The following is a 24,848-nucleotide window of genomic DNA, read 5'->3' as shown; positions in this document are numbered from 1 at the left end:
GAGAGGGCTTCTTCCTATTAACGCCCAATTCATTCGTGTCGAGTAGACCTTGTTGTTGTAAGATTTCCTTGGGGTAGAAACAAATTATTTGTTTGAGTTTATAGTTGATTTCAATTAATGTTAGCTTAAATTAAGATGTGACTCTACAATTGAATGCAGTATATATATTATTTAAAAATACTAAGTAATGCAATTATTGATAAAAAAAATTAAAAATTTTGCTAACTGGTGATAGGGTAGACAACATTTTTATGGATTTGAATTTAGATACTTGAATGTTTTGAGATTCTCTTGTAAATTCAATTTACTTGTGTTATTTTGTGTCATTTTTATTAATAGAAGAAAAAAATAATTTTATCTATGCCATGATTCATGAAGGAGATGGACCCAGTGCACGACACTGATGCGATTAGATTTCCAGATAGCGTACCCTTATCTTTTCTTTTATCTCCAACCAATCTTATTATGTCAATGTTAACCCATCTTCTTCATTTTTCTTTTTCAGAGACTCCCTCATACTCAGATAAATTTTCCCATTCCATTTTTTGGAGCGATCTTCCTAAGGATATATGGCTTGCATTTATAGCAGCTCAGTTTCTTCGATTTCCACTAAATTGAATTTCCCCTCTCTTTCTAATCACAAACCCAAGTTCGTTTGCTCTCTTGGAGGTAATCCTTTTCCCCTTCTCGTGTTTTTTTAGCATTAATTTTGGGAAAGATGTGATGTTTCTTGCACGACCACCGTTTACTTTTTTGGAAATTTGATGTTATACTCCTACCTAGTTTAATAAAGATTTAATCTTGATGATGGGCTCCTTACTATTTTTATGCTTTTGCATTTTGAAGGACAATTCTGTAGTTTTCTTGGATTTTTGGGCATAATTCTTATCGAATTGTACCAAACATTGTTTGGTTTTTTCCTTATCCAGCATTTTACTCCCATTTTTTAATTTATAATTTTAGGGGAACCCCTTGATCATGAGCTTCGGTGCTTGTTATTGGTGGATGTTTTTCAAAATAGGCAAACTCTTACCCTTTTCTGGGTTCATATGCTGTGTTTGTAGGGGCTGTTGCTGAGCCGAAAGCTGTAAATGCCACCGAGCCATTGTTGCTTAACGCTGCACGGGGGAAGGAAGTGGAGAGGCCACCTGTTTGGCTTATGAGACAAGCAGGGAGGTACATGAAGGCAGGTTTATATGGCAGATGCAATTCTTTTTATTTATCACCGCCTTTCTTAAGAGAGCGGCTATTGATTTGGTTGCGAGTTGTTTCTCAATTTGAGTAGTGTCTAGGGAATATGTAGTTTCGTATTTTGAAAGAACTTTTCGGCTGGTGTTGTGGTTTGACTAGAGTTATGTGAGAGTAAGAACTCCTTAGGTTCTAAAACAGAATTACACATTGTAGTAAAGTAAACATGTGAATATGTTTCCCCCTTCTCGGATATGGTTGATAGTTTGTGTGGTACCTGCATATAACAAGTGTAACTGCTGAAATTCTAAGTAGTATTCTTGATTATCGTATTCTCTGGGATTGGAATATGAAGTTGTATATGCAAATGTTAAAGATCTAATTCCTTTTGTTACATATTGTTGAAAATATCAATACTAGTTCATATTTCTGACGCATCAGTTTGTCGTAATTGGTTGTTTTGAAAGCAGGCAATCTTCTTTCATTTTGAATTTTGATTATTTTATTGTTTTGAGTAGTCTTTATATGATGTTATACTGAAATGGCAATTGTTTGATTGGTTTTGATAGAGTTACCAACAACTCTGTGAGAAGCATCCGTCTTTCCGTGAAAGATCAGAAAATGTGGATCTTGTGGTGGAAATCTCTCTTCAGCCATGGAAAGTTTTCAAACCTGATGGGGTGAGACGTCTTTCTCGATAAACTAATGTTAAACCGTCTGTATTACTAATCATTGAATTTTTTTTTTAATTGAAACAAACCTCGTCTCTTGATGTGTCTTGTTTTAACACTGAAATCACTATATCAATTCGTGTAATCTTTTTTATGTATTGCAGGTAATCTTATTCTCTGATATTCTTACACCTTTGACCGGTATGAATATACCATTTGACATAGTGAAAGGCAAGGGTCCCATCATATTTGATCCAATAAGCAGCGCTGCTGATGTTGAGAAAGTGATTGAATTCACTCCTGATGAGTCAGTTCCATATGTAGGAGAAGCTTTGACTATCTTGCGCAAGGAGGTCTGACCATTCCCGACCTTGATTTATTGTTCTTTTTGTGTAGCACGTTGTAGAGCAAAATATAAGTTGATGCTTGGTTTCTATTAAAGACTCTTGTATATACATTATAATATGCATTTTCCATGAATCATTTAGAAGTTTTGTTTGTCAACATTCGGATGACATATGGTTGCCTAAGGATATTCCGTCAAATCTAAATGGGTATAGTAAAATCTGAAGATGGTAATGGCCGAGATACTGTTGCTACAACGTCACTTCTTCATTTATAATTGTCTGAAGATATGTACTGTAGGTTTCTTCTCCAGTTCATGCCTTTTCTCTCTCATCAGATATGTAGTTTCTCCTCTAAAATATTTGGCCATTATTTACGTGTCCGTTGTACATTTCCTTACCTTGAGCACTAAGAACAGTTTCATACCCTTGTTTCATCAACACATTTGTATCATTGTCAGGTGAACAATGAAGCAGCAGTGCTTGGTTTCGTTGGGGCACCGTTCACCCTGGCTTCTTATTGCGTTGAAGGAGGTTCCTCAAAACACTTCTCGAAGATAAAGAGATTGGCTTTCTCAGAGCCAAAGGTAAGAGTTTAAATAACTCCATATCGATTACTCTGTGTATTCTTACAAATTTTGGTAATACCTATAATATCCTTGTGTCTATTATATGATAATTTGTATCTAAACTTCTTCAATAGCTACTTCTTATTGTGAAAACTTTGCACTGAACCTATAAAGTTACTTCGCGATATTTGCTGTGTTTAGTCTGTTACTTAATAGGTTCAATTCTCTCAATAAGAAGTTTTTATTTGAACCATGCCATAGCTTTTATGTGCGCCACACATACCACATAGCTAGTCTTTGTGAAGCTCGCGAATCTTTTCGTTCTCCATCTCATAATCTAGAATGCTTGTTTAGGTCCTTCATGCTTTACTTCAAAAGTTCGCAACGTCCATGGCAAAGTACATCCAGTACCAAGCTGACAAGGGTGCACAAGCCGTTCAGATCTTTGACTCGTGGGCGACAGAACTCAGCCCCGTTGATTTTGAGGAGTTCAGCCTCCCATACCTGAAGCAGATCGTGGATACGGTGAAGCACACCCACCCGAACCTCCCACTGATCCTGTACGCAAGCGGCTCAGGTGGCTTGATCGAGAGGCTGCCCCTCACGGGCGTGGACGTTGTCAGCTTGGACTGGACTGTCGACATGGCTGAAGGAAGGAGGCGCCTGGGCCCCGACGTGGCCGTGCAGGGCAATGTGGATCCGGGTGTCCTTTTTGGGTCGAAAGATTTCATCACTGAGAGGATAAATGACACAGTTAGGAAAGCTGGGAAAGGGAAGCATATATTGAATCTTGGACATGGGATTGTAGTTGGTACACCTGAAGAAAATGTGGCACATTTCTTTGAGGTTGCTAAAGGCCTTAGATATTAGGAGATCTTTGCTGTTTTTTTTTGTAGGGTTAATACTTTGATTGGTGTATTAGATGTAGCTTCAAGATTAAAATATTTAATTTGAATATGTAATTGTTGGATTATGCGACTTAATATTTATTTTATTATTATTATAAGTATAAAGCTACTATCATCTATTACCACCACCATTTAAAATTAGAAACTATTTATATTTTAGATTGTCCCTTAAAATATAAACTATTTTCATTTTGGATCGTCCTTTAAAAATAGAAACTTTTTAAACTTTCTATTTTAGGATATGGACTCTACAATCCACTAATACTTTTTCCACTACTTTTTCTCTTCTTTTCTCTTACTTTATCCATTTTTCTTCCTCTCTCTTACTTCACTAATTTTTCTCTTTTATTTTACCAATTGTACATTAAAACTGGTGCCGTTTCGAATGTTTCTATTTTTCAAGGATAGAGGTAGTAATATATTTTGAGAATTACATGTAGCATAAGTATATGTAGAAGGTAGATCCTAGTTTGGACCATTCATTCATACACCAAGAATAATCGGCTCATAAGGATGTTGACTTTGGGGGGTGCTTTTAAATTATTTACCTGTGAATGTTAAATGTTTAATAATGTAAAGTGAGAAAATGGGACAAGGTGAATTTATAAACAATTTTTTTTATTACTATCTTTCTTAAAAATATAAACTATTTTCATTTTGGTATGTCCTTTAAAAATATAAATTTTCTAAATTTTCTATTTTAGGAAGTGGACCCTATAATCTACTAACACTATTTCAATTACTTTTTTTTCTTCATCTCTCTTACTTTATCCAATTTTCTCTTCCTCTATAAATTTTCTATTTTAGGAAGTGGACCCTATAATCCACTAAGAGCATCCACAACGGTGGTGGGAGTGAAGGCCGCCGTCCGTGCCAGCGGAGAGGACGAGGACCGCCGCCGCTGCGCTCGCGCCACTGGCACGGCGCTGCTCGATGCATCGAGCAGCGCCGTGCCAGCGAGCAGGCGACGTGGCGGCTTATGATTGGGCAACGGCATAGCCGTTGCCTTTGAATTATTTTTTTTATTTTAAAAATCATTTTTAAATTATATAAAATGATTTAAAAAAATTCCAAATCCCAAAAATATGGCCGTTTTTTCCCGTTTTTCTAGATTTTTTTGATTTTTTTTATTTTTTTCCCTCCAAAATCATCTATAAATACACACATTCATAATCCATTTATCACATCAATTCATCTCTCATTCTTAAAATTCTCATACAAACTATCAACACATTCATCCCTCATTCAAAACCTCAAATGGATTTCACCCATATTATGGCGGAAGCGGAACGCGAAGAACAAGAATACTACGAACAACATCGTGCCGCTTACGAAGCATATGTCGCGGCGAATACCCCCGCTCCTCCTCCTCAACGAACCAGATCAAATCGGCGCTACATCCATCGTGACCGGGAGGGAGCCCACGAAAGGCTCGTTGCCGACTACTTTGCCGACCAGCCGCGGTTTCCGGCAGATTACTTCAGGCGCCGTTTTCGCATGTCAAAGCGCTTGTTCATGCGAATTGTCAACACATTGTCCGCACGTGTTGAATTCTTCCAAACAGGTCAAGATGCAGCCGGCCGGCAAAGTAGCACCGGCGATCGACTTCACCATCAACGGAAATACATACCACATGGGTTACTATCTCGCCGATGGTATCTACCCAAGGTGGTCGACGTTCGTGAAGACGCTCCACAACCCGCACGACCCGAGGCGGGTTCTTTTTGCGCAGCGTCAAGAGTCCGCGCGGAAAGACGTTGAAAGAGCCTTCGGGGTCCTTCAAGCCCGATTTAACATTGTGAAGGCCCCGGCTCGGCTGTGGTACGTGAATAATATCGCCGACATCATGTTCACGTGTATTATCTTACACAACATGATTATAGCCGACGAAAGGCCAAGGGCGGCTAGCTTCTACGACGAGGATGAAGCCGGAAGCTCAACAGCGAGGTCTCCCCAACGGTTGGCCAGAGGATCGAGACAAGGCACACAATGCGCGATACCCGAACCCACATTCAGCTACAAGAAGACCTAATCAAACACATGTGGGCGAAATTCGGCAACGAGTAGCGGTTTTTTTAATTTTTAGTATTTTAATTATGTAATTTTTAATTTTTAGGATTTTAATTATGTCGTTTTTTATTTTATTTGTCATTTGTAATATTATTTATGTTTTTTTAATGAATTTTAGTATTATGGAAATGTTTATGTTTAATTGAATATTAAATTAATTGTGCTCGTCCTTGCGGAAGAGCACAGTTGTGGGTGTTGTGCTCTTGCCAGAGAGCATGTATGAATAGTACCGCCCGGGGCACACAACCGTGTCGCTGGCAAGAGCACGGTTGTGGATGCTCTAACGCTACTTCAATTACTTTTTCTCTTCATCTCTCTTACTTTATCCAATTTTCTCTTCCACTCTCTTACTTTACCAATTATTTTATCTTACTTTATCAATTGTGCATTAAAACCCATGTCGTTTCAAATATTTCTATTTTTTAAATACGGAGGTAGTATATTTAAATCAGTGTGGAGTATTATTCATGAATTTCAATGCACAACTCCTTGTTCATAGTTGAGTTGATTATATAGTGAAAAAATAATGTCTATATAGTATGTTGAAATTATTGGAAGTTTGAGCATTCACTTTCTTACATTATAATGCATATGCAAGTACTAAATGTTATAAACGGAACATTCATTTACATTCATCACCTAAAATTGGTCCCCCAATTCCCACCACATTTGATTGATTATTTTCTTGCTTTTGGTTTCTTTTTCTGCTCTCCTCTTAACTTGTGCCCATAATCTATCTTTCCACACTTATTTAAATCTAAGTACTTGTTTATTTATTTTGTGTTTGGTCCTTTTCTCATTAGTACCCAACACCCTTTTATGTAGTATTCAAACTTCCACATATGTAAAGTGTGAGATGGTTTTAGATCCTCCTTAAATGTACATTTCACAAGTATTACATAGTGTTCCATCAAAAGTAGTAGTACTAGCTTTATACTATACCATTTATATTTGTAACAAAACATTGGTTGCAAAATTGTAACTTTTGAATCATTGAGATATTTTTAATATTTTCTTGAACATTGAGACATTGATTTTGGGACAGTCCAAAAGCAAAAACATGAGGTATTGAGGACTCAAATTAAAAGGTGAATAATATCTTCCTAATATGGATATTTGGGACGTTTGCACCGGCCAAATATTGGATGCATGCATATATTTCAAATAAAAATATAAATCATTCAAATGTAACATTTCAATCTCAATCAAACTCGAATTCCTTGCTGCATTAGTCCGTACATAATCAATCATTCTTTTACTAAGAACAATAAGCATTCTTAGGAAAATGTAGGGTATGTAATCACATCATACGTACAAAACATTTTATCAATATTTTAAATTGACGGAGAACAAAATGTTTTAGTTTATATAAATTATAAGAGCACAACAAGTTTCATTAGTGTTTCGAGTTAATACATTATAATACAAAAAGTTATAGCAAGAAGAAATGTATTAACTTGAAATACTTTGAATTTTTTTTATAATTTATATAAACTTAAACCTTGTTGTAATAATTTGAAACATTAACTAATGAAACATTTTATATGTATAGTGTAATTATGAAAATGTAACCATATAGTAGTGTATTTTTTTTTCCATTCTTATGTTTGGCTACAAGCTGACCAAAACTTTATTTTATTATATCAATTTTAATAATTTATATAGTACATTACTACTACACGAGGTATAATATTAGAAAAATGAAAAATATTTGTACATTCGGACATTTCACCATTATTGACACTTGATAATACACCTAATAATAATGGAGGATGGGTAGCAGATTCTCAATAATCTAGGCTGTGCATTAAAATATTAATCCCAATTGCAACAAAATATTTATACCCCCAAAAAGGATTTACTACTCTAATGTCAGATTAGCTGTCTTAACTAGGAAAGCCACACCCTCTTAATGCAAGCTTTCCAAGAACCAAACAAAATGATATCTTGGCTCTGTGAAATGACAAGGATGTCCTCTGCGGGGGGTGAAAGACACAAATCTTTGGGGGGCAGTTCCGTAATTTCATTTTAAGTTGGGAAATGCACTGCCTCACATGGGTTGTAATTAGTGTCATGTGATAACATGCCTAAGAGAAGACTAATCTAATTTCTCTGACTAATCCTTGTCTAATAATTCACTTGCCACTAAGCACAATACACCCCATCAAAATTCGGACCCTCTATTATAAATTAGAAATTCAAATATAGTCACACATATATGAAAATTTGAGTATACAATTTATCAAAATTCGGACCATCAATGTTTTGTAGGTACTTCAATATTTTTTTCTCTATATTTATTTTATTGGATCTTCATAGATGAGATATAAGTATATACGACAACGGGAAAAATCTAAAAAATGTCAGCTTATTAATTACCGGTCAAGGGGAATAATGGCTCAAATTAATTCCCATGCAGCTTTATCCAATAAGGGAGTACAATAATTATTTAATAGTTTGTCTATATATCAATGTGGGGGCCTAATTAATCACTCCGACTTAGCTTCATCACTTTATTGTAATCCACGTTGTAATCTTACTGAGTATATTTCACTCTTCCCCAAATATCTGATTATTTATATAATACTCCATTATTTTGTCAAATTGAAGAAAAGTTAGCAATGGGATTAGTGGACAAATGGAGTACTTATTCATAATGATGTAAGAAGTTTGCGGCAATATAGTATTTTTTTATTTGAATTACTGCACTACAAAAAGTAAATTCAAACTCACCATTAGTTATAGCTACAATTAAACTTAAAACTAGTAGGAAAAGTAGGTGGCATTTTAACCATTAATTTAATATTTTATCAGTGGCACTCATATTACTCAGTAAATACATTTTGTTGAGAATATTTAATTCATATAAAATTAACATGAATGTACAATAAATTTGTAATTATATTTTTAATTAAACACTCAATTGGATACATAATTGATGGTATGATACAAATTATAATACATATGTAATCGAATATGGATATTTTATCAAATCAAACCATATTATATATAGAAGACTGAAACATAGTAATTGTGAAAATAAAAAAGGAGTAGTTTGAATAAAACTACTGGATAATATAATGTTTAATGAAATTAAAAGGAGGTAATTGTTGAAAGGGTTTTTTGTCTTGTAGCTCACAAGGTGTCGATGTGCTGTCCCTAACACATTAAACAACCTCAGTCCATTTGTTTGTGATTAAGCAGACCACCCAACTATTTTTATTCTCACCGTCCAAAACATTTTAACTCCATAAATAAACATTACTCCAAATTAATCTTGATCTTGGTATAGTTGTTGAATTTTCTATATGATTTGTGGGTGTCAAATGACTAATGAAAAAGTAAAAGTGAGACCCTAATCATTGAGACTCGGCATAATGGTCAACCAGTATTCATCAAAATCTTCCTACTTCATTTCCTTCCATCAATCTTTCTACCTAGTAAATGAGCAACTTGTGATAAAATAATGGATTTGTATCATAACTACAAAATATATACTACTCACAACTGCCACGAAATCTGAAAAATTACTATACAAACCACGTTTTACCAAGATGCAATAATATATAAGTACTACTCTAAGTTTATTAGTAATAATGCTTTTTTGGAGACTGTCTCAAGGATAAATTCGCAAAGTTTTAGCCCAAAGCAGACAATATCATTATAATATAGTATCTCCATCCCTTAAAAATAGACACTATTTCCATTTTGGATCGTCCCTTAAAAATAGAAACATTTTGAATTTCTATTTTAGGTAGTGGACCTCATAATCTATTAACACTACTTTCACTACCGTTTCTCTTCATCTCTCTTACTTTACCAATTTTTTTCCTCTCTATTACTTTACCAATTCTTCTTTCTTATTTTACCAATTTTGCTTTAAAACTCGTGTCATTTCAAAAGTTTCTGTTTTTCGAAGACGGGAGGTAATACTATACTTGGTATACTACAACATCTTGTTTGTTAGAACCGTAAAGCCCATTCCATAACTTTTTTCTAATACTATTGTTTAACCTTTTGTATATGGGAGTATTTTTCTAGTACATCTTCATTACTATAAGTTAGGGACTACATTATTGTAAATGAGTTAAAGAAAACATCATCATAATGACAATGCGTTAAACGCAACATCTCTCAACTCAACCCATGTTCACCCTTTATAAACTCATGCAAACCACATCCACATTGTCCTTCCCATAAACTATAAACTCCATCTCAATTTCTTCCATCTCAACCATCAATGGTATCACTCGAACCCCTCACGGACCCGACCCCCGTCCCCGCCCGGATCTCCTTCTCGGCCGACTTCCTCGACGACGCCAACTTCATCTCCATCTCCCCCAAGGACCGAGATCAAAAGGACACCCCAACCAGAACCGCCGCCGACTTCGAGTTCCTCTCCGGCGACGCCAACCCCAACATGATCACCGCCGACGAGCTCTTCTCCGAGGGCAAACTCCTCCCCTTCTGGCAATCCCAGCCCCTCCACAAGCTCAACCTCAAAACCACCGACTCCGACGCCCCGCCGCCGCAGCAGACGGTCAACGCCGACGACGACCAGCGCCGGATCAGCTGGTTCCTCGACGACGACCCCTCTCCGCGCCCTCCAAAATGCACCGTCCTGTGGAAGGAGCTCCTCCGCCTCAAGAAGCAGCGCTCCTCCACGCTGTCGCCGTCTCTTTCGTCGTCTTCTTCTTCGTCTTCGTCGTCGTCGGCTGAGGAGGAGAGGAAGAAAGGAGGCAATAATAAGGCGGCGAGCAAAGTGAAGAAAGGGCTGGAGAGGACGAGATCGGTGAATATAAGGATTAGGCCGATGATTAATGTTCCAATCTGCACCGCTGCGAGGAGCACGGCGCTGCCGCCGCTCTTTCCGGCGAGGAGAGGAGGGAAGTTAGAGGGCTAGGGAATTCATTACATTACATTACATGAGAATTTTTTTTTTGTATTTTTTCATGTATTGATTTTTTTATTTTTTTTACTGTTCTATTTAGATTTTTGTTGAATTAATCCGGTGAACAGTTGATGTAGAGTGGTGCTTTGATGTTTAGTAATTCTGTCATGAACTAATTAACATTGTTAATTATTTACTTAATTAATTACATTTTATATGGGAAACATGATCCACTTATTATGGAACTCTACTCTTAATTTTTCTGAGATATTGATTATTTTTTGTTTACGATTCTTGTTTTATTTCTAAATGCTAAGTTTCATTGCAGTAAAATCTTCTTCTTTTTCTGTCAATAGTAAAAAAAAGTATAAAAATGACAGAACATTTAATGTGTAGTACTAATTAGGTCTCATTTATAAGCAATACTACATACCATGTACATCAAATAATGGAGTATCTTACATAGTGTGGTGCATACTTTTATTACTGTACTATATAAAACTAAATATATAAAAATACATAATCTTGAACATAACATACGAATTATAAGGTTAGTGATAAAATGCAAACTCTATATATTATACAAACTCCAAACTCCTTAACAGTGTCAAAACATTGTAAAATTTCAAGATTTTAATATCAACACATCATCAACCGTTGACATTGTATTGACATTTTCTGATGATATTATTTTGTCATCTGTTGATATTTTTTAACGGTCCAAATCATAATTTGAAGTTTGTACAGTATATAGAGTTTGCATTTGATTACATCCCTAAATTATATAGAGCAAAAAGTTATATAGTTTTTGAGAATTTGAGTTAATTCTTTTGATTCATGTTAAATTTGTTAACATGATATGCTAGTAAGGAACATCTAGAGTGCTATACAACGAGGGGAATCTAAAAAAATATATTTTCGAATATCATAGTACTATATTAATGTAAACAAGTTATGAAACTCTTTCTTCGTTCGATCCAAATTGAATGAATCCTTACTGAAAATGGAAGAACATGAGTCCCCAACACACTCAATGTGAAATTTAAGTTGTTTCTTCACTCATTGAAATAAAAATCTCATCTCACAAAAATCTTATGAATTGAATGCAACTACACATCGTAACAAACAATATATGTATGTTTTTGAATTATTTATGTAACAAACAATAATAACTAAATGCTCAATTCATGATTGGCTCAAAACACCATAAACATACAACAATAAATTCATTTTTTGTACCAAAAAAGAAACACAAAGATGCACCTTTGATGTAGAGGTGTTTCCGGTTCCAGATTCGGTATAAATCGGAACCAAACTGAATAGAAGAGTGGTTCATGTAACTCCAGTAGTACTAATAATTATCTATCTGTCCATCTTCGTTTTCCAATTGTGTAATTCAAGAAAATCTCAGGGAAACTATAACCCCCTATTTTTATCTATCTTTTACTTAAACTCAAATATATATATAGTTTTGCATAGATCAAAACCCTATATATATTGTGTAATTCAAGAAAATCTAAGGGAAACTCAAACACGAAAGGCCTATTCAGTCAGTTGATTGAGTGTAAAAAATGAGTGTATAATTACTTCAGTTGATTGAGTGTAAAAATGAGTGTATAATTACTTCAGTTGATTGAGTGCATTATTTGCAAGTATTGTGCATTATTTGCCTGCGTGCTAGGTGGTGTGGGAAAATTATTCAATGGAATATAAATATGTGCATTATTTGATTTATGTTGCGCATTATGTATCAAGTTGTTATCATTATTTGCAGTATAGTATGCATTATGAAGAGTATTGTGTATATGGGTGAATTAACTCAGTGAAGCTTCAAAGTGCGCATTATTTTAATGAATAAGTGCATGTTGTCATTAGTATTATGCATTATAAAGCTCACTTCATGCATTATTATGTTTTTAATAATAAATTTCTGATGTTTTATGTGGTGACAATGCCATGGAGGAACAACGTAGTAACAATGGAGACGGGGGTGTACGTCATGCGCCATATGGAGACGTACTTCGGGGAGAAGGAAAAGGATTGGGAGTGCTGGCTGAGCGCAAAAGGGACAAAAAGCTTAGAGATGTTTAGAATCAGGTTTGCAAAGATGCTCCTTACATGTGCGCACAACACCAGAGGTAGCACAAACCAGTCTAAAGCCACGAGGTATTGGAGAGAGAGACCGGCCAAGTTCAACTTCGAGCAGTGGGTCGTGAATTATGGGCTGGAGTGAGTGAGAGTTTCGGCTTGGGTGATGGAGGTTGATGGGTTAATACACAGCTGCAATCAACTAATGCGCACACGCCTGATAATGACAAAAGCAGCAATTCACCCATATACACAATAATTATCATAATGCATACTATATTGCAAATAATGACAACTGCTTTATACATAATGCACAACCTCAAACAAATAATGCACATACTATATTGCAGAATAATGGCAAATACTTGATTCATAATGCATAGTCCCAAAATCAGTTTCTTATAGAAAAACACACATAATAAGTTGTTAAAAATATACCACGCCATAAGGTGGTTGTGTTCACTTTCCATCATGTGTCTACTAAAAACGTACAGTTTAAATAATCACTCCAGCTATTAATTAACCCATCAACCTACATCACCCAAGCCGAAACTCTCACTCACTCCAGCCCATAATTCACGACCCACTGCTCGAAGTTGAACTTGGTCGGTCTCTCTCTCCAATACCTCGTGGCTTTAGACTGGTTTGTGCTACCTCTGGTGTTGTGCGCACATGTAAGGAGCATCTTTGCAAACCTGATTCTAAACATCTCTAAGCTTTTTGTCCCTTTTGCGCTCAGCCAGCACTCCCAATCCTTCTCCTTCTCACCGAAGTACGTCTCCATATGGCGCATGACGTACACCCCCGTCTCCATTGTTACTACGTTGTTCCTCCATGGCATTGTCACCACATAAAACATCAGAAATTTATTATTAAAAACATAATAATGCATGAAGTGAGCTTTATAATGCATAATACTAATGACAACATGCACTTATTCATTAAAATAATGCGCACTTTGAAGCTTCACTGAGTTAATTCACCCATATACACAATACTCTTTATAATGCATACTATACTGCAAATAATGATAACAACTTGATACATAATGCGCAACATAAATCAAATAATGCACATATTTATATTCCATTGAATAATTTTCCCACACCACCTAGCACGCAGGCAAATAATGCACAATACTTGCAAATAATGCAGCACAAAACATAAATAATGTAAATTTTTTGATAAACTAATAAACAACAATTCTCATAATGCATAATATATTGCAAATAATGACACTTATTTGCTATATAATGCACAGCATCGGGCAAATAATGCACATAGGTATAATGCAAAATACTTGGCAAATAATGCATCCCAAAACTTCAATATTGCAACTTTTTAATCAACAAATGCGCACTTTGAATCTTCACTGAGTTAATTCACCCATAAACACAATACCTCTCATACTGCATAATATACTGCAAATAATGACAATTACTTGCTACATAATGCATAACCTCAATCAAATAATGCACATATGTATCTTCCATTCACCCATTTTCCTACACCAGCAAGTAACCAGGTACATAATGCAAAATACTTGACAATTACATCGTCGACTGCTTCGTCGATGTCGAGTCGTACCTGCTTCTCTGATATGGACCCAACAACATAAAACATCAGAAAATTAGCATTAAAACAGAATACAACATGATATGAGCTTTATAATGAATAATACTAACGACAGCATGCATGCACTTATGAATTCAAATAATGCGACAGTTGAAGTTCACTGAATTAATTCACATATATACACAATACTCTTCATAATGACTACTATTCTGTAAAGAATGACCAAAACTTGACCCATAATTCGCAAGACAAATCATATAATGCACATATTTATATTGCATTCAATAATTTTCCCACACCACCCAGCACGCAGGAAAATAATGTACAATACTTCCAAAATAATGCATCAGCACAGAACATGAATAATGTAAGATTTTTGATAAACTAATAATCAACAATTCTCATAATGCATAATATATTGCAAATAATGACACTTATTTGGTATATAATGCACAGCATCGGGCAAATAATACACATAGGTAATTTCCATTCAACACTTTTCCCACAACCTCCAGTAAGCAGACACATAATGCAAAATAATGGGCAAATAATGCATCCCAAAACTTCAATAATAGATCATTTTAAACAACAAATGCGCACTTTGAATCTTCACTGAGTTGATTAACCAATATACACAATACCTCACATAATGCCTAATATACTGCAAATAATGACAATTACCTGCTACATAATGCACTGCCTAAACCAAATAATGCACATATGTAATCTTCACCGAGTTGATTAACCCATATATACAATACATTTCATAATGCATAATATACTCCAAATAATGACACTTACCTGCTACATAATGCACTGCCTAAACCAAATAATGCACATATGTAATCTTCACTGAGTTGATTATAACCCATGTACACAATACCTCTCATAATGCATAATATACAGCAAATAATGACAATTAACTGCTACATAATGCATTGTCTAAACCAAATAATGCACATATGTATCTTCCAATATCCAATTTTCCCACAACAGCAAGTAACCGGGTACATAATGCAAAATATTTAACAAATAATGCATCCCAACACATCAATAATGTAAATTTTAGATTAACTAATGCGCACAAAACTGTCCAGCAATTACCCTTTCGGCAATTACCCTTCCAGCCATTAACTAATGCGCACAATGCAAGCCTAATTCATGCCGAAGAAACTGAAGTAATTATACACTCATTTTTTACACTCAATCAACTGACGCAATTATACACACAATTATACCTGCAGCTTGTGTAGGTTGAGAGCGCGACGGACGACCTCGTTTAGACATTGTGAATCTATCATAACAAAAAGAAATAAGATACTCGAATCCATCATTTTAAACCCAAAACAATGTTTGCGCTTCGGATATAGATAAAACCGGGACCAAAACGACTACTAATTTTTGAATTAAAAAAGTCGCAACCTAGTCGATGTTGAAATCATTGCTTTTCGTGTCTAAAAATTGATGAATTCGACTTCTAGTCGGCCTTTTTCACACATACCTTGTTGACTTGGTGAATACGACAGCACCGGTGTTGGCGGTTAGGGTTCGATGTTTGCACTGGTGGAGGGTGGGTAACGGGATCTAGAAGATTGGTGTCAAATTTTGCGTCGGCTTCTAACTGAGAAAACGACTATTGTGTGATAAAAAGGGCGGCTAGGGTTTGATGATTATCAGAAGATGGGGAGAGGGAAAGGCGGAAGAGTGGAGAGGAAGTTAGAGCGTGTTGAATGAGAGAGAATTATTCGATGGAAGGGTTGAATTCATCAGCTTGCTTAAATTTCGGACCTTCCATATTCTGGCGGTTCCTATTTTCATTTCTTTACTAAATTACTCTTATAATGCACACAATCCGCCTTATAATGCAACGCGGGTTTAAAAATCAAGCATCCATCCGGACTGTTGATGAATCAGATCTAACGATCCATATTTAGAAGAATATTGGATCTACTAAGGGATGAATAGGAGAATAAGGCTCCCATATATATATATATATATATATATAGGGAGATGATCAAAATAAGTATGTGTTTAAATCCAGAAATGCAGACCAAATCTTGGCCCTAGGATTAGATGATCTAATGGTCAATAATTAACCAAAAAACGGAAGGTCATAATTAAGCAATTTTAGGTCATATTATAATATTTAGGTTTAATGTCATGCTAAGATCGTTTTAGGTCATGCTTTGTTAGCATGACCTAAAAATTACCTAATTATGACCTAAAAGTGACCTAATTATGATATTGTTCTGCGTTTCTGTATTTAAATCTAGTTTTGCATAGATCAAAACCCTATATATATATATATATATATATATATATGGGAGCCTTATTTCTCCTATTCATCCCTTAGTAGATCATTACAAAGAATCATCGTTATAATTATGGGTCAACAACGATATGATTCAAATATTAAATTTCATTCATTTTATAAAAAAATTCTATTTCAACTCAAAGTTCATTTTCTTGAAATTCGAATTATTTGAAATAGATGGCTTGGCTTTTTAAAAATAAAATAAAATAGGAATAAGAGTTATGTTTACAATTATTTTTATTTAAATAATTTAGTTATACTTTCAAAACAATATATATGTTATTTACATATAATCAATTTTTTAGTAGAGATATAACTACTATGTTCTAATCAACTTATTGCTTTATATTATTAAATCATATCATCTCAATGAAAAGAATCTAAAATACTTTTGTCAATTTCTAAAAAAATAACCAAATTTAATAGAGTTTGTATAAAAAGAGAATGAATATCTTTTAACTTACTTGGGGAAACGGCAAAACACTAAAATAAAACTATGTCCTTATTATCACCTTATGTAACCTGTCATTGTCAATGCAATTTTACTAAGTAAAAACTAAAAACCATAAAGCAATTAAGTAAATTAAAACAAACAATAATTAATCAATCATTATCACGAGAAACAGCTGTAGTTTATTCTACTTTTAATTTTACAAGGTTGATTGAGATTTGAGAAGCTTACTATGTGCTCAAAATATGGCTAGCAATCCTAAGACTCTGCTCAAAACATTCAAACAATTCATCTTTTTCTTTACAAAAAAAAAATAATGTACATTTGATCTGATCATCGCAGTTTACGACCAGGCGAATGTTGGTGGAGTGACGATCTCATGGTGGCAGAATCAGCAAAGGATTCCCCGGCGTGTACCTGGATAAGAAAAGACACGTTGGATTGATCAGACGGGGCGTGGTAGAAAGGCTAGACTAGACAGTTACCTCAGTGCCAATCCTTCTTTTCCTTTTAGATTGGGCGGAACTTGACCCGTTAGATTGTTGTTCTGCAAGAAGCTGTGCAACGAAAACCAGAATCAGATTTTGTTCCAATATTTCAAGAGAGATTAACACGTTGGTGGGATTCAAACTTACACTTCGCGTAGGTTCTGCAAGCTCCCCAAAGACGGAGGAATGATTCCACCTAGACGATTGTCCTGCAGATGCCTGAAACAGAAACGGTTCGTGTTTGACTTGAGGACGGAAAAGGAACACAATCTAAATGTGCTGAGTTTCACTCACAAATTCTGCACTGCCTTCAATGAACTGAGGTCTGGAATGGTTCCTGACAAGCTGTTGTTTCCCAGCAAGCTGTCGAAAACGAGAAGCCATCAATGTCCCAACAACGAGAAGACATGGATAGAACTGTGTATTTAGAAATTCACTCACATGCTAGACAGTGCAGTCAGCCTAGAAATGCGAGGTGAGATCAATCCCACAAGCCCCATGCTCGTCAGATTCCTGTGCAGCAATCGGGAAAGAGAGGAGTAAGCTTGACTCTGTTTGATTATCACGGGATAAACATATACAGTATATAGTAAGATCCTACTCACAGAGAGAGTATACGAATTCTAGGTCCGTAGGAGCAAGTGACTCCAGTCCATGTATACCGACTTGGCAGACATGGATCGCCACTCCAATCAGCTGGAGCGTTGTGGAAATGATTTCTTAAGTCTATCATAGCAATCACTGTGGAAAAAAAAATTGAAATCTCAGTTGAAGGAAGCATTGATATACGGATTATTGCATAGGAGCGGATCATACCATCACGGGCGAGAGTCTTCCCTCCTGAGGGAATCACTTGATAGACCTCTCCAGCGTTGATCAGAGGACCGGCAGTCGAGCCGGGTGCAGGAGTCAAGGTCAGATTTGTGATTCCAGCAAGAGGCCACTGGCTCGAAAATACCACAAGACCAACTGGAGTTCTGATCAAGTTACGGTAATAAGGGACACTGTTTATGGTTATGTCCATCGCCCTAGAGTTGTTTGAGTCGGAGGCATGATCGTCAGCAAAGTAAAGAGCAATGGAGTAATTTACTCCACCAGGTAGAGGGCCGGGGGGCCAGTTCAGCGTCAGAGGCTCGACAAGGCTCTTTGACAGTCGTGTATGAAACACTTTCTGCGGAGGAAGGTTCCAGATGCCAGAAACAGCAAGGTCTTGTGGATTTGATAGGGGGAACGCATCTGCTCCGAACGGCTGCCAGTAGCGATTGAACTGATCATCGGGATATCTGGTGAAGTTCGTATGCATACGTTTAGCAAGGGAAATGAATGAGTTACAACACTATGAAGTAAATAATGTTGAATTATTACACTATTACTGAAAAACCCAATTATGCAAAAATCAAGAATGTAGTTTCAATAATTCCTATTCTAAGTAAAACTAGAACAATGTAAAGATCAGAGCACATAATTACAATCCACCTACAAATTTTTATTTGTTCAATAGAATCAATGCTTCAACCATATGAGAGATACACAAAAAAAAAAAGATTCTTCACTCATTTCAGAAATCACAAATACAATTTCTACCATAGCTAGGCTGATAATAAGAGAACTCAAGAACTATCACCAAAACACCACCATCCACCTGAATATTTATATTTGTTCAATATAATCAAATCTTCAATTATATTTCCTAATCAAATATAACACATACAATAAGACTAAGATCAGCAACCTCATTCAAAATATTTCAATAACACAAAGAAATTGACCAAAAACACCATTTCAGTACTAAACAATGATTCATAAAAAAAAATCAAAAACCAAATGCAGAAAAGAAGTCAAGTACTCACCCGAAAACAGGTCCATCGTATCCAAAACTATGCCTAGCCACCAAGCTCAAAGCATGAGCCCGAAAATCTGTGGAATTATACAACTGATCCCACAAAGGCACAACCTCAAGAGCAGATATAAAAGGGTCTGAATCCGTATACGTGTTCCCAGCCACACACACACTCAGATTCTTCCCGGTAGGCATAAAGACACCTTCATAGTAAGATGCTTCCCGCCTCAAATAATCCTCAGTTGTGTTCACCACCCTCCACAATGTCCCATCCACAATCTGATCAAACACCGGTGGATTGGTATTGCCATTCACTCCACCATAGTAGTAAGTTGTTCTAACCAAATACTTCTTGGTTCCATCCACAGGAATTTCGTAGCAGAACTTCTTGAAAACGTTGTTTGAGAGAGGGAACGATCGGACGGTGAAGAGTGTCTGGACCAGATCCTCTCTTGCAATGACCTTGGAACTCCCTGCTGATATGTAGCCGGAATCCGGCAGCCATTCCAAGCCATTGATCACCGATCCAACATCAGCACCACAGTCAATCAACACACCTGAAAAAACATACATAAATAAATCCAATAATTTCTCATTTCAATAGGGCTAAATACTAGTGCTTGAACTTTCATCCATTTTGCAATTTTAACAACACTTTTAACACCCCTTATTATCTGTTGCAATATTTGAAAAGTGATACCACAAAATGGGTGAAATTTCGTGTAAAATGCATTAATTTACAGTTAATCATTTTAAATACTGAACCTATACAAACACTAGTTGAAAGGAGAAACCCTAAAGGAAGCATAAAGATCCGATTTTTAACAGGAAAAGCATAGTGAGATCAAATTCCATCTAGATTTCGAAAAGAGCCATGTCCAAAATCAATCAAGAATCACAATTTATCACAAATAAGATGCAAAAATAAAAAAAACTAATAATCAAATTATAGTGACCTTGGAGAGATTGGCAGAGGCAGATTGGGAGAAGGGCAAGGAGCAGGAGAAGACGGGTGGGAATCATGGCGGATAATGGTAAGAGCGTAGACATGAAAGAGAGAAACGGGGTTTAGAGGGAGAGGGAGTTGAAAAGGTATGTATGAGTTGATGTTGGAGTTGATGACAGGGAATTGAATGGGTCAGTGTTAGGTGAATTGAACAAGAAAGAGATGAAGTTGGGACGGAGCAAAGTAAAGAATCATAGAAATGACATATTTTTATTTGATAAACGCGGGAAAAAACAGACATGGTCAACGATCTAAGGTTGTCTGAGTCTCAATTTTGTGGAATCACCACTTCCAAATTCAGCAGCTCCACCTTCTTTAATTACGAAAATATAAACATACATAATACCTACATACAAACTTCATGCCTTCAATTTATAATTGAACCAAACCGATTTCATTTGAACCGATTATTTTATTATTCATATTATTTTAGTACTAAATTGCCCCTTATTATATTTTAAATCCTAAAAATAACTATCAAATCTCCATATATAATTATGTTATTCCTACTCCGTCGTTAAATCCATCTCATCAAAAGTAATTAACACTTATAAATCCAGATTAAAGCATTGACTCCTATTTGCGGAATACAAATTATAAACATATATTTATTCATTATCTACAATGGAAAGTAGATTTTCAGAAATGCCATTAAACTATGTTTTTTAGGAAAACATAGTAAATTTTTAATAGAATTTGATTACTATATTTGAAGCATATTGTAAAAATTTATTTTAAATTAAAACATCTACTAGTATTTATTAAAAGTAGAATTAGACATACATTTAATAAAAATAGAGTTAGATATAATCATTCATTAGTTAGAAAAAAGTTATTGTAGTGATTGTTAATAAATACTGCCGAAATATTTTGGCAACATAATTGTGTAATACAGTATAATAGAGAGATACTAATACTTTCCAAATAAGTTTTAAAAATCTCTAGAAATATCTTAATTTAGCATCGAAACAAAATCAATTTGAACATAAACAATAAGATGAATACTCGTAAGATGAATACTTGAATTGAAGAAAATCAATGATTGATGCAGCACACCACAACAAGCCTGGCGAAGCAGACGGATAACGAGGCAGTGCGGCGAGGTAGGCAAGCGGCAATGCGACAAGGTATGGTGGTGGAGCAGCGAGGCAGGCTGACAATGAGGCTACATATATTTTTGCATATCTAAAGTTTGTACTCCCTCCGTCCACGAATAGGAGTACTATTTCTTTTCGGCACGAGTTTTAAGAAATGTTAAGAAAAGTGGATGGAAAAAGTTAGTGGTATATAGATCCCACTTGTATTTGTTAGTTTTAAATGAAATATGATGAGAATGAGTTAGTGGAATGTGAAGTCTATTACCATTTATAGTATAAATGAACCGGGACTCCTATTCGTGGATAGACTAAAATGGAAAAACGAGACTCCTATTCATGGATGGACTAAAATGGAAAAATGAGACTTCTATTCGCGGACACTGGACAGAGAGAGTATTAGTATTTGTAATTTAATTTAATTTACTTAATTATTTTATACAATTAAAATCCTATAAAATTATTTGTATTTAAATTAATTCAATAAATTATTCCACTACTTTTATGCTGCCACATTTCCACTCATACTTGCTCTTTTAAATTGATTTGACCAAGAAATGATTACAAATACTCCATATTATTTCACGTCTTCAAACAAACAAATACAAACACACACAGCTAATAAAAATCCTTACCATTCTCAATAGAAGAATTTAAATTTTTTACAATTTATTTTGCAATTTTTTAGATTTTTAGTACAGCCAGAATAAATTAGGTCAAAGAACAATAACAAATATAATATGTGTTAGAGTTGGGAAAATAGTTAAATAATATAATGCTTAAGGTTAAATATATCGAATTCGAATGTAATGTGATACAAGTAAGGAAAAATATCTAAATACCCACTTACCGTACCGAAAATACCGATTTTCGGTATACTGCAATTTTCGATACAATATTATACCGTACTGAAATCTTTCAGTGTGATACAGTATCAATTTTCATATTCCGCAGTATACCGTGCATACCGAAAGATTGGTACATTTTGAAATATTATGCTATATTTAATATGTTTATATATAAAATAGAATTAAAAGAAAAAATCTTCGGAAATCCTACTTTTCCATATTTTGTGTATAAAATATAGTTTTTTTTAATAACGGTATTACAGTGTACCGTACCGTACTTCGGTATACCGTAAAAAATGTGGTATACTGCAATAACGGTATATACTTAAAATTCGGAATGTTAACAGTATGATATTTTGTCATACCACAGTCTTTTATAAGGTATGACGTTCTTGGTATGGTATACCATTCCGATCCCCCTAATTGAGAACAAATAAGAGAAGTAAATAAACAATAAGTAACCTAAGTAAAGTAGCGATGTCATATCGACTTAGTGGCTATATTAGCAGATTTGGTAGTTGTCAAATGGATTAATTGCGTGTAAGTAAACTATATGATTATTGACTAATATCAGCAATCTACATAGAGGAACCAGATTCTTTCTAGGAACTTGTAATGAGCAAATAGAAGCATTAAGCATGTAATAAATTATTACTTGCAAGCTAATTCCTCTTTATAATAAACAGCATCATACATCATACATGCTCTGCCTCATTTATGTAAAATTAAATGTGTAATTAATTTACTGGTAGATAATTATAAAATATATGTTGCATGCAACAATATTTATTATATAAACGACAATTTGTACAAGAGGACTTGGGTCAATATACAGGGAGCATGATGTGCCACAACAATTTTCATCCGCTGTTACCATGATTACAGAATTAGGTCATCCACTCTTACCTTATTAGTACTAGTATTATTTACCACCACTTAACTCTTTAGCTGTTTGATTATAGAGATATCAAATACAATATATACATAAAAGAAAAAAGATCAATGGCCAGCACACTGATTTCAGACACCTAAATATACACAAAAGAAAAAAATCAATGGTTCAACCATACTAAGTCACGTTTCATAAAATGTCGTGAAAGCAGCAAAAGATCATAAAACAATCAGAAAAAATCGATGTCAATGTCGATTGCTGATATTGTAATTTTTATGTAGTTCATCTCCAAGAAGGATCATCAATTTATGTAATCAACACTGAAATAAAAAACGTCCAATTATCATAAACTTGATTGTGATTTGATACATGTTTTAAACCCTAACCTTAAGAATTGAGACGAAATAAAAAAAAACATTGATATGATAGCAGGGGTAAAATCAATCAACAAGAAACAAAAACACCAAAAGTGATACGATCAAAGCTAAGATTGTAAGTAAAATCCTACATCCACGTACACAACCAACATAATACTCCGTCCCACAAGAATATACACTCTTTCCTTTTTAATCCATCCCACAAGAATATGCACTTTTCAATTTTGGAAACTCTTTTCCCTCTAATGAGATGAGACTCATTCTCCACCAACAATACTTTAATTACCTTTTCTCTCTACCTCTCTCTTACTTTTTCAATTTTACATTAAAACCCGTGCCGAATCCAAAGTGCATAATATTCTTTGAGGACGGAGGGAGTATAACAAATACTATCAAACAAGTAATACGAAATTGAGGACGATGATCACTAGATTTATTGAATGAACGGAATGAGTAAACAAACAGAGGAGTAATGGAATGATGACAAATGTAAACAAAGGAACAACACATACTACTTTGGATCACTGATCGTAGCCCTCGAGCAATCACATAACTCGATTGAGATAAGGGGATGGGGAAAAATACCGGAAGACCGCACTTACTGTACCGAAAAAATACTGAAAATACAATTTTTTCGGTATACCGCAGTTTGTACCGAAATCCTTTCGATACTGTAACGATATCAATTTTCCTATACCGTGGTATACCATGATATATCGTACATTCGGTATACTGACGCATACCGAAAAATCAGTATATGTTGAAATGTTATACTCCATCAATCCCATAAAGGTGTGGGCAATGGGTATGGCACGAGAATTAAGACAAAATTGGTAAAGTAAGAGAGGGGAGGTGAATGGTATGGTAAAGTAAGAGAGGCGATGAGAATGGTAGTTAAAGTGGTGTTAGCGGATAGTGAGACCTATATTATTAAATTGATATAACTTTCCAAAAGTGAAATGCACATATGTTTGTGGGACGGACGAAAATGGAAAGTTCACATATTTTTATGGGATGAAGGGAGTATTATAGTTTAATATATGTATATATCAAATAGAATTAAAAAGAAAAAATCTCTGAAAATCCTACTTTTAAATATTTTGTGTATAGTATATTTTTTAATAATGGTATTATGGTGTACCGTACCGTACTTTGGTATACTGTAAAAAGTGCGATATACCGCAATAACGGTATAAAAAATTAACCATATCGAATTTTCGGTGTACTAAATTGC

The 24,848-nt window shown here is 34.9% G+C and overlaps 3 protein-coding genes across 4 annotated transcripts; 2 read left to right on the top strand and 1 right to left on the bottom strand.

Annotated features, from left to right (window-relative positions):
- Positions 1-388: 388 nt before the first annotated feature.
- Positions 389-3,745, top strand: LOC121802328 (uroporphyrinogen decarboxylase). Its single transcript, XM_042201970.1, has 6 exons — positions 389-669; positions 1,065-1,186; positions 1,758-1,868; positions 2,024-2,212; positions 2,665-2,790; positions 3,127-3,745. The coding sequence occupies exons 1-6, from the start codon at positions 570-572 to the stop codon at positions 3,640-3,642; spliced, it is 1,164 nt and encodes a 387-aa protein (XP_042057904.1). The 5' UTR covers positions 389-569; the 3' UTR covers positions 3,643-3,745.
- Positions 3,746-9,926: 6,181 nt separating this feature from the next.
- On the top strand, positions 9,927-10,886 carry LOC121803325. Its single transcript, XM_042203006.1, has one exon. The coding sequence runs from the start codon at positions 9,991-9,993 to the stop codon at positions 10,651-10,653; it is 663 nt and encodes a 220-aa protein (XP_042058940.1). The 5' UTR covers positions 9,927-9,990; the 3' UTR covers positions 10,654-10,886.
- A 6,311-nt stretch (positions 10,887-17,197) lies between these two features.
- Positions 17,198-20,705, bottom strand: LOC121805718 (probable LRR receptor-like serine/threonine-protein kinase At1g67720). 2 transcript variants are annotated; one of them, XM_042205680.1, is made up of 9 exons: positions 20,354-20,705; positions 19,408-19,954; positions 18,374-18,840; positions 18,163-18,298; positions 17,999-18,070; positions 17,852-17,920; positions 17,705-17,776; positions 17,555-17,626; positions 17,198-17,486 (listed from the first exon to the last, which is right to left on the bottom strand). In XM_042205680.1, the coding sequence occupies exons 1-9, from the start codon at positions 20,445-20,447 to the stop codon at positions 17,447-17,449; spliced, it is 1,569 nt and encodes a 522-aa protein (XP_042061614.1). In that variant the 5' UTR covers positions 20,448-20,705; the 3' UTR covers positions 17,198-17,446. The 2 variants fall into 2 exon arrangements, with proteins under 2 accessions (XP_042061614.1, XP_042061615.1); XM_042205681.1 differs by lacking the exon at positions 17,198-17,486 and having other exon boundaries at positions 17,494-17,626.
- Positions 20,706-24,848: the final 4,143 nt, after the last annotated feature.

Source organism: Salvia splendens, chromosome 5, assembly GCF_004379255.2.
Source record: "Salvia splendens isolate huo1 chromosome 5, SspV2, whole genome shotgun sequence".
Lineage (NCBI taxonomy): Eukaryota > Viridiplantae > Streptophyta > Magnoliopsida > Lamiales > Lamiaceae > Salvia > Salvia splendens.
This window is presented reverse-complemented; position numbering and strand designations above follow the sequence as displayed.

Coding starts and splice junctions, on each gene's coding strand:
- LOC121802328 (XM_042201970.1), top strand. CDS start 570: ATGGCTTGCATTTATAGCAGCTCAGTTTCTTCGATTTCCACTAAATTG. Junction 670..1,064: donor GTTCGTTTGCTCTCTTGGAG/GTAATCCTTTTC, acceptor CTGTGTTTGTAG/GGGCTGTTGCTGAGCCGAAA. Junction 2,791..3,126: donor TGGCTTTCTCAGAGCCAAAG/GTAAGAGTTTAA, acceptor ATGCTTGTTTAG/GTCCTTCATGCTTTACTTCA.
- LOC121803325 (XM_042203006.1), top strand. CDS start 9,991: ATGGTATCACTCGAACCCCTCACGGACCCGACCCCCGTCCCCGCCCGG.
- LOC121805718 (XM_042205680.1), bottom strand. CDS start 20,447: ATGTCTACGCTCTTACCATTATCCGCCATGATTCCCACCCGTCTTCTC. Junction 19,955..20,353: donor CCTCTGCCAATCTCTCCAAG/GTCACTATAATT, acceptor ATGTTTTTTCAG/GTGTGTTGATTGACTGTGGT. Junction 18,071..18,162: donor AGAATTCGTATACTCTCTCT/GTGAGTAGGATC, acceptor ATTGCTGCACAG/GAATCTGACGAGCATGGGGC.